The sequence below is a fragment of the Hydra vulgaris genome, chromosome 12 (assembly GCF_038396675.1).
Source record: "Hydra vulgaris chromosome 12, alternate assembly HydraT2T_AEP".
NCBI classification, from domain to species: domain Eukaryota; kingdom Metazoa; phylum Cnidaria; class Hydrozoa; order Anthoathecata; family Hydridae; genus Hydra; species Hydra vulgaris.
The window spans coordinates 39,760,001-39,770,433 of record NC_088931.1 but is presented as its reverse complement, the minus strand read 5'-3'; the positions used below and the strand labels follow the sequence as shown (position 1 = coordinate 39,770,433).

The window sequence follows — 10,433 nt, the reverse complement described above, 5'->3', positions numbered from 1 at the left end:
TTTTTAGTACTAGTACATCAGTGGCGTAGACGTGTTTTTTTTTAATTTCTTTTATTTGGATTTTAAAAACAAATTTAATATTTTATTAAATATCCATTGGAGTTTAAATAATTCGGTTATGTAAAATTTAAAAACTTCTCATGTTAGAAGTTCATAAGTTATACAAAAATGCTCTCAACGGTAAAATATTTTATGATAAAATTTGGATTCTATCGAATTTAATCAAAGAATTCTAATCTAGCCTAGAATAGTGTAAAAAAATTTTTTTAATAAAACGCAAGGGTAAGAGGAAAGATTAGGAGAAAAGGGTAGAATTTTGAAACTTTGTGTTTGTTTTGGGGTTCCAATTACCGTAATTTTTTGAAGACGTCTTCAACAGTATAAAATTAAAAAAGGCATCTTTCATGTAAGTTATCTATTCCCATCACTTAAAAAAAAGGCAAAAAAAAAAAAAAAAAAAGAAAGACTGAGCTGATATAACACTAGAAAGTCACTGAGCTGATATAACACTAGAAAGTAGGAGGGAGAAATTTAATGAGTTTAGATCAAATTTCAAAAAAAAAAATTGACCAAAAAAATTCGCTTTAAACCCTAAAAAACAAAACTCCAAAATAAAAAAGAAATTTATACAATTAAATAGCTAAACTTTACAGTCTAACAAAATATTTTAAGGAAATCTACAACCAAATAAAATCTCTCAGAACAATCGGGAAAAGTTTCTTCGTAGAAATATGTAGAACATATCGATAAGATGTAAATAAGCAAACTCAAATTGTTTAGACTAAACAAGACTTAAGTCAGACAGCAAGTAAATTATAATAAATAACTTAGTAAGCAAGTAATAGCTAAGTAACTTACTTATTAACGTTAAGTCGTGTTTAATATAAACATTTTTGCAATAAGCCACACGATAAAAATGTAGATGTTGCAACATGTATTAAAGTATTTCAAGGTCGACGTGACGAACTTCCGGATGGTTTTTCTATAATAGGAAAAACATAGAAAACCAAAAAATGTATATATATAAAAAATCAAGTGGCTATTATAAACAGTATTAAAAATTTAAATTAAATACAAAAAAATTAAACTCATACTAATGCGATTGAGTTATACTAAATTCGTACCTTAATGTTTCTCTCTAATCGATCAACTTGTGCCCCGAGAACATCAATAATCTGCTCCCCGTGTTCCAAAAGAAATTGCTCTAACTCTTCTGGTGTTTTTATTTTCATGACACTCTTAAAAGAAAATTGGTATATCTTGAATAAATGATTAACTAATAAATTTTAAAAGAAAAATGTTGAATCTAATCAAAATATTCTAGAAAAAATATTATTGCATTGTCTTTTGTATTTTAAATATTACCTGCAAAACTAAATTCATATCAAGTTGGTTAAGATGAACTCGAGTAATTTCTCTTCCATCAAAATTCAATTCCGCTTTAAAACGTACAGTGTCGGCTCCTTCAACAAAAAACATTGTAATCAGCACTTCAAAAGATTTTCAATTAAAAAACTTTTCAAATATAAATTCATAGAAGCAGAATTTTTAAAATATTTAAACAATTTTTTTTGTTAACTAATGAAATATTTTACCCATCTCTGTTGCTTTGACATCATGTATAGATCTATACACACGAAGAAAAAAAAAAGTTAAAATTAACTTCTTCAATTAATAAAATAACTTTTAAAATCCAGCAGAAACTTTTCTAACTAGAATCCAAACAAATACCAAACGAGAATCCTAAAAAAATTCTTAGACACATTTCTATAAATGATACATTTCTATGCAAGAATTAAAATTCTTACACAGGACCACAACACAACAGAATTTTTTAAATGTCTATTAAAGTTGAGATTGCAATATTCACATTAAAAAACAAACTAAAAACATTAATTCAATTTTTTCATCAAACATTTTTTGTTAAATTCATTTTAATGTTCACACATTGTTACTCAGATAACTCATATCCATGTATTGTTACTCATAATTTTGATGATCTCAATTTTTTCATGAGGAATAATAATTTGTTATTACAAGTTAATTCATTGTTTAAAATGAAGTTTTGACTCATAATAGTCAATAGCAGCACTGTCACTTTTGACAGCCTTTTTGTGTGATGTCATCATATACAGTAAAATCATTGATTTAGGACCCTCTCTCTACCCTTGTACGCACCTATATGGTTTAAACAGCCTCCTTCCCATCTCTGCCTTCATAGACATTATTCATTATTCAATTTAAAAAAAACTAAAAACCAAAAATCTTTTAGTTAACTTAACATTTCTCTTACAAAATTACTGAGCTTATGTTGGAGTTTATTAACAGAGCTTTTAATTAGTTTCTTTAATTAGTTCTTTTTAAAGTATTTAAATTATTGTAAATATTATTTCTTATTATTATTTTACACATAGGGAAGAAAAAGGACTTAGCACCACAAAAAATTGAAGAAATTAAGGCATTCCAAACAAGTAGAATTCTTTCTTAATGAGAAATTGCCAAAAGTGGTATTTCATGGGTTTCTATACAAAATATACAGAAAAAAAAAGACTAATGTCAAAGAACTTGACACCAAAGAGGGTTGGAAAATGTGGAAAGAAAAGAATCCCAACACCCCACAGTGAAAGGATACTAACCAAGATCATCGTAAAAAATAGGTAGTCCACCAAAGTGCAATAAATGAAAAGTTGGAGCCAAAATGTCAAAGAAAAGGATTCAATATTACTTCCATGATCTTAGTTACAGTTAATAATGCATATAGGAAGCCCAAGCTAACACAAAAAATGATGCAAAATAAGCTGGAGCAAGCAAGAAATATGAACTTAACTGAAGATGATTAGAAAAATTATTAATCAAAAAGTATTTACTTTCCGACATCAAACATTAAGAATTTACTAAATAGTGCTTGTATAATATTTTTCAGGTATGCTTTATGGACTAGAGTACTTTGTTAGTGTTAATAACAATATCCAGAAAAATCCGGAAAAATCCGGAATATGTTTTCCCTTATTTTCCTTTTAATTTTGCTTTTCGCCACTTCAATGATGATCTGGTCAGTGATATGAGGCAGGGGAATGGAAAGTTCTACATTGATGAAGGAATAATAAACCAGTTGCAATATATAAATGTCATGGAACAAAGATTGTTGCCAAAATTGGCCAGATAAAAAGAAAATCTTCATGCAGGATGAAATCTCGTGCAGAATGAGGAATTTAATTAAGTTAGCTTATGACATGGTGCCCTACCCTGCATGAAGATGCAGGTTAGGGCGCCTATTCTGGCTAAATCAATTAAATAATATTCAATACTAGCAGTAAGCATAACAGAATATTCCATTATTGGATTGGCCTGGAAACTCAATTGACCTAAATCTTATGTAAACTGATTGGGAGTTCTTTATAAAAGAGATATCTCAAGGAATTATTACAAATGAATTGGTGAATGTTAAAAGGATGGAAGTCCAATTATGTAAACTTTCGGGAAACTAAAAAAAACTGCATTTTCCCTGTAAATTTTTGTTAATTATACGAAGATAGGTTTTTATCAAGATATACTTTATATATTTTTACGGAAAAAGTTTTTTTCCATTAATTTTAATTTTAATATTATCAATAGTTTTTTTAGGGGAATGAAATATAATGTATTCAGTTTTATTGACATTCAAGGAAATACGATTACTATTTAACCAGTTACATAAGTAATGAAGATCTTGATTAACTTTTTTACAAAGAGTTGTAAGTGATTTGTTGATTTATAAAAGATTGGTATCATCAGCATAATGATGTACCATAGAATTTTTTAATGAACAAGATAAATCATTTATATATAATAAAAACAATAAAAGACCAAGAACCAAACCTTGTGGAACGTCATATTTAATAACTTTATGTGTGGATTCAAATCCCTTAATTGAAACAAACTGAGTGCGATCCCTAATATATAAAGAAAACCAATGATTAGCAATGCCATGTATTCCGTAGTAGTTTAACTTTTATTAGAATGTTGTGATCAACCGTATCAAAAGCTTTTTGAAGATATATGAATACACCACAAGCAAAGGAACCACTGTCAATTGCACCACAAATCATTTCAGAAATGCTAATAAGAGCATGAGAAATGGAGTGATTTGAGTGAAACCCAAACTGTCGAATAGGAAAACAAGCAGAATTATTCAAAAAGTTGTAAATACGAGAATACATAGATTTTTCTAAAAGTTTGCTGACATTTGATAATAATGAAATCGGTCTGTAGTTATTACATTTAAGTTTCAAGTCTTTTTTATGAATTGGGATAACAGAAGCAGTTTTTAAAATATCAGGGAATACACCGGTGATGAATATATTTTGTCCGACTTAGCGAATGTCCAAGTTAAGCGAAGCTTATGGTATGTGTAGAGAATTCAAGGGGAATTTGAAATTTGTCCAACTTAGTAAAAGTCTGACTTATCCAGGGTCCAAGTTAACAGGATTCTACTGTATTACTTTTTGAGTTTATGTTAAAGCTAACTTTTTTTAATTTCTCTTTCGTTAAGATTTCTAATCTAATTTTAAATTAAGATTTTTTAAAGTTTTTTTTTGTTAAGTCGTGAAAAGTTTATTTAGCACATTTTTGAAATGTTCAAATTGTTAAAACATATTAACAGCCATGGTCAATTCATCAAAACAAACTATTATTTGCGCGATCATATAATGGCGCGCAATTTGCATCCCTTCCTGTTTAAGAATTATATATATATAATATATATATAATATATAAATATATATATATATATATTTAAATATATATAAATATATATATATAAAAATATATATATGTATATATATATAAATAAATATATAAGTATATATATATATAAGTATATATATATATTTTTTTATAATATAACTTTTTTTTTTATAACTGATGCATCACGCATGGCACAAGTGCTTTTTTCAGCACCACAAAAATACCAGATCAAAAATCTGGTGATGTAAAATACTGATTTTCCTTTAAATTCATTTATAGCAGTTATATAAGTGAGAGTGGTATTTCTGGTTTATACTGGTTTTGTTATTGATTTAAACTGGTTTTTGTAACTCAACTAGTTTTTAATTATTTATACTGATTTTGCCATTTATTTGAAAAAAGTAAAAAAATTTATATATATATAAGTAATTTCTAAAACAGAGCCTTTCACATTTCTTTATTTTAAATTTGCTATACTAGTTTACTAAAATAACCAACAAAGATATAAAAAATTCACATAAACTATTTAACCATATGCAAAAAAAAAAAGAGTAAAAATTCAAATTTTTGTGTGATAATTGTGATAATTAAAAGAACTTAAATTTTATAAAATACCAAAAAGTAAAACTCATTCTTACAAAGTTCATCTAAAAGATATTTTTCATTATATAATTCTGGGTATTTGAGTTGAAAACAATAAAGGAGTTTTTATAATTATACTAAAATAATTATAGTAAATATCTAAAAATATTCACATTATAAAAATAAAAAAATGATACTCACCTAACCATAATATCATTTTCTAAAATATTTATAATTTGTCTCAGCCGATCAGGATGGATTGATCTAATCCAAGCAATAAAAAATGAGATGAGAAAAATCAAATTAAAATGCTAAGAGCAAAAACAAACAAAAAACTAGGTTAGAACTTACCTTCCCATCAAAAAATCAGCATTTCGTTGTATAAGAAAAGCAGCTACAACACCCAGCAGACCTGGTACAAAAAACGCAAACAGCAATAACATCAGCAATAATAACTTAAATAGTTTTAATATTTGTTTTGTTGGTGATGATTTAAACTTATGATTTACAATAATTTTACAGTGATTTTTATAAATCTATGTTTTTAAAAATATTTAAATTGTAATAGCTAAAAATAACTTTAATTTTAACTATTACATGGAATGAAAACGATTTAAAATCATATATTTACTTTAGTCGCCGAGTTGTTGAAAGAGTATGTTGCATTTCTGTTGCATTTTCATATAGAAGTTTATAATATAAACCTGATATTTTGTTAAAGAGTTTGCAGCTTACAATATAAATATGATATTTTAATTAAATCTATCTTATTTGAATAGATAAAGTATAAGTATAGAGTGCAACTACTATTTGTTCATATTCATTTTGTTTAGATGACAATAATGATTAGCAAAAGCAATTGTTTAAATACAAGTTTTACTATACATTAGATTGTCAGTAAAAATTAATCAACATCTTTAATCAGTGAAAATGAAATAAAAAATTGCAAATTTAGTAATTTTATTTCAAGTTTTATTTATTTTTATCTTTCATTATTTAAAGTTAACTTTAACAATACAACTAGTTATATTATAGCTATATTGTTAAGTCAGAACATTGCTGTTGTATCAGTTGTTTATATATTGTTAAGTCAGAACATTGCTGTTGTATCAGTTGTTTATATATTGTTAAGTCAGAACATTGCTGTTGTATCAGTTGTTTATATATTGTTAAGCCAGAACATTGCTGTTGTATCAGTTGTTTATATATTGTTAAGTCAGAACATTGCTGTTGTATCAGTTGTTTATATATTGTTAAGCCAGAACATTGCTGTTGTATCAGTTGTTTATATATTGTTAAGTCAGAACATTGCTGTTGTATCAGTTGTTTATATATTGTTAAGTCAGAACATTGCTGTTGTATCAGTTGTTTATATATTGTTAAGTCAGAACATTGCTGTTGTATCAGTTGTTTATATATTGTTAAGTCAGAACATTGCTGCTGTATCAGTTGTTTATATATTATATCAGGTGATGATTTGCAATAATTTTACAGTTATAATTAAAATAACTTATGACTTATAATAGTTTTAAAGTTAGGTTTTTCTGAACATTTCTTTTGTTCTTTATCATTCTCCTTCATCCTAAAATTTGTGTAAAAGTTGGAACTATTCCAGCTGCCAGGCTACTGCCTCTTTCACATAGTCGCAAAACCACATCTCTCTTTTGTATGTAATACTTGTTCCATCAACCAACACTCGCAAGATTCATTATTCAGCAAAGCTGCATTTTTTACTGTAACTTCATGCTTAAAAAATTTTATCTAGTGAATTGAAATTTTCTCCTGGTGAATTGAAATTTTCTCCTACCTTCATGTTTTCTTGACTTACACAATTTACAGTTTTTCTTTCTTGCTTTTTAAATCTCTTGTTTTTGTTGACCTTCAACTTTAATGCTTACTTGTAGCTATTTAGAGCTTTTTGTTGACTTAACTTAAATGCTTGCTTCCAGCTATTTAGGGCTAAATTAATTAATTAAAAACTACAGGTATTTTGTTAATAGTAGATTAATGAAAAGAGAAAATGCACTATTTTCTTTCTTTAATCAACATCGTTTTCGTTTTGTTTTAAAGTTTTAGTTTAAAATGACACCATTTGCTAAAACTCATAAAAATGCGTTAGAAAAAAGATTTTTTGGTAAAACCTGTTGATACTATATAAATAATAGTAAAGACTATCATTACCACCCAAACAACTTACCAAGTTTCATTACCACCCAAACAATTCAAAGACTATCATTACCACCCAGACATTTCACAGACTATCATTACCACCCAGACAATTCACAGACTATCATTACCACCCAAACAATTTAGAGACTATCATTACCATCCAAACAATTCACAGATAAAAATCTTAATAACAATAACAATACTAGTTTTCCTTTATACTCATTTATATTTTGAGTAAGAACGATTTTGCATAAACACTTTTTCAAACCATTTTTATTCAACCTAAACACAATCAGTGTTTGGACTCAACATGGCCTATATATAAACTTAAAACTGGAAATTTAAGCACATAAAACATTCAACCAATGGAAAAAATATATTTTTGAATTTTAAATATAAAAAGCCAAACCTCCAATTGCAATAGATCCACAAGCATCATACACAGGGTTTCCAGTATACACAGTTAATCCAATGGAAGCAGTAGCTATTAGTACGCCTAAAACAGCAGCACCATCTTCTAGCAACACAGCTACTGCATTTGGATCACGTCCACGAGATACTAAAATAAAAATTTAAAGAAAAATTAGTTAATCAAATATTTTGTATTCTGAGATAGAACTAGTCTTTAGTTTTAAATTTTTACACATATCTTGTAACCAATTTACATCTTGTAACCAATGTTGGGATCAAATACATATTTGTATTTGGTAAAAATGGGCTAATGTTGCATGTTTGTATTGTATTGTATTTGATTAAAAAAATTCTTTAATATTTGTATAAATTTCTTAAATATTTAAATATATTATACACTTGATTGAAATATATTTGCAGTTTGGTTTTTTTGGGTTTTTTTTTTTTTTAATTTTTAAAACTAAAATAAATTAAAAATTTGTTTTTAAGGGATATTTGTTAGAGGACTCCTTTTTATTCTTCTTTATAGCACACCATTTTATCAGTCTTGTCTTGAAAATATCTTTATACTTTTTCTTAACCTAAATTACAAATATTTATATTTGAATTTGTATTTGAAAATCTAGAATTAACGTAAATTTTGTTGTACTTGCTCAAATGTATTTGACCCCCTGCTAGTGACATCTCATTAAGTTTAAAAAAGAAGAAAAAAATGACAACATACTGTATTCACGAAATGTTACACCAGTTTCTTGAGCACTTTTTCGAACCTGCTGAAATGCAAGTACCATGGATGCTAAATAAAAAAAATTTTTATTGAAAAAAAAGAAATAAACAATCTTATGATCTCATAACTTAAAAAATTTGATTTATTCAAAACATTTGAACTTAAAAGACCTTCATTAGTAAAATTAACTAAAGACACTGATAATAAAAATCTTATTAGAAGTTCATAAAAACTATTTATATATACATATACGATATAAACAATAGTTATAAATGTATAGGAAATATATATATCAAATATATATAAATGTATAGGAAATATATATATCAAAATTTTATACTATTTTGTAAAATTTCACCAACTGACTGCATTAGTAATAAAGAAATTATTTGCTTGAAACACTTTTATTTTTATTTTTGTGAAATGAAAAAAATTAAAACTCAAAAAACCTTCATTAGTAAAATTAACTAAAGACACTGATTTTAAAATTTATATTAGAAGTTCATAAAATGTCTAATTTTAAAGAAAAATTATTTATATATACATATAACTTATAATCAATAATAATATATATGTATACAAAATTACTCTGATTTAATTTAAAAACCTACTGACCTAAGGTTAACAATATTGTAAAAAAATGTTTTTATTTAATCTGAAAAATTATTAACTCATTGGGGAATTTAAAAAAAATATGTATCAAAATTTTATACTATTTTGTAAAATTTCACAAACTGACTGCATTAGTAATAAAGAAATGATTATTTGCTTGAAAAGAGATGAAAAAATCATCTTCTTATTCTTAGATTGTTATTTACTTTTTATTCATGATTCAAATCAAACTTTTAATCAACTAATAAAATTGCAAATGTTTGGATAGTTCAACTTTTATTTACTTAAAATCTTATTCAATTTTATTTTGTTATTATTTCTAAAAGTAAAAAATCTCTTTTAATTAAATTTAAAATAATTAAAACAAATATTATTTATTTCAAAAAATACACGAACAGCAATTGTTTATTAATTTTTTTAAAATGCTTACTTTTTCCCTTGTGCTAAAGAATGAAATTTATTACATTTAAAAAATGAAATGTATATTATAATAAACTTTTGCTTAATCCAAAAGTTTATTTTGGCATTATGTTCTACTTGATGACATCTAACAAAAAATGTTTATTTTGGTATTATGTTCTACTTGATGACATCTAACAAAAAATGTTTATTTTGGTATTATGTTCTACTTGATGACATCTAACAAAAAGTTTATTTTGATACTTTGTTCTACTTGATGACATGTAACAAAAAGTTTATTTTGATACTATGTTCTACTTGATGACATCTAACAAAAAGTTTTTTTGATACTATGTTCTACTTATATATATATGTATTCTTATATATATATATATACATACATATATATATGTATATATATATATATATATATATATATATATATATATATATATATATATATATATATATATATACATACATATATATATATATATATATATATATATATATATATATATACATACATATATATATATATATATATATATATATATATATATATATATATATATATATATATATATATATATATATATATATATATATATATATATACAGGGTGGGGCAAAAGTCCCACTACCATTTTGAATGCGCTATCTTGGTTATGTGACGTTTAGGTCAGTTTTGTTTTAAGCATTGTGCTGTGTAGACGCTCCAGTTTTATAATGGATAAATATACGCCACAAGAACGAGCAGAAATAGTGACAATATTTATCAAAAGTGATTGTTCAATTATTGCCAGTCA

At 25.4% G+C, this 10,433-nt stretch overlaps 1 protein-coding gene across 2 annotated transcripts in view; it reads right to left on the bottom strand.

Annotated features, from left to right (window-relative positions):
* Window positions 1-612: 612 nt before the first annotated feature.
* LOC100209242 (proton-coupled zinc antiporter SLC30A9, mitochondrial) overlaps window positions 613-10,433 on the bottom strand; it is a 35,312-nt gene continuing 25,491 nt past the window's right edge. The window contains exons 12-20 of one of the 2 annotated variants that reach the window (XR_010642436.1): window positions 8,612-8,683; window positions 7,886-8,035; window positions 5,659-5,719; window positions 5,509-5,571; window positions 1,596-1,627; window positions 1,366-1,463; window positions 1,125-1,238; window positions 859-982; window positions 613-781 (exon numbers count right to left, since the gene is read on the bottom strand). Coding sequence is in view for 1 of the 2 variants with exons in the window: in XM_065813201.1 (XP_065669273.1) it covers window positions 938-982; window positions 1,125-1,238; window positions 1,366-1,463; window positions 1,596-1,627; window positions 5,509-5,571; window positions 5,659-5,719; window positions 7,886-8,035; window positions 8,612-8,683 (635 nt within the window). In the remaining variant the exon portion in view is untranslated. Of the gene's footprint in view, window positions 983-1,124; window positions 1,239-1,365; window positions 1,464-1,595; window positions 1,628-5,508; window positions 5,572-5,658; window positions 5,720-7,885; window positions 8,036-8,611; window positions 8,684-10,433 lie in introns of both variants that reach the window. The other variant, XM_065813201.1, reaches the window with a different exon arrangement.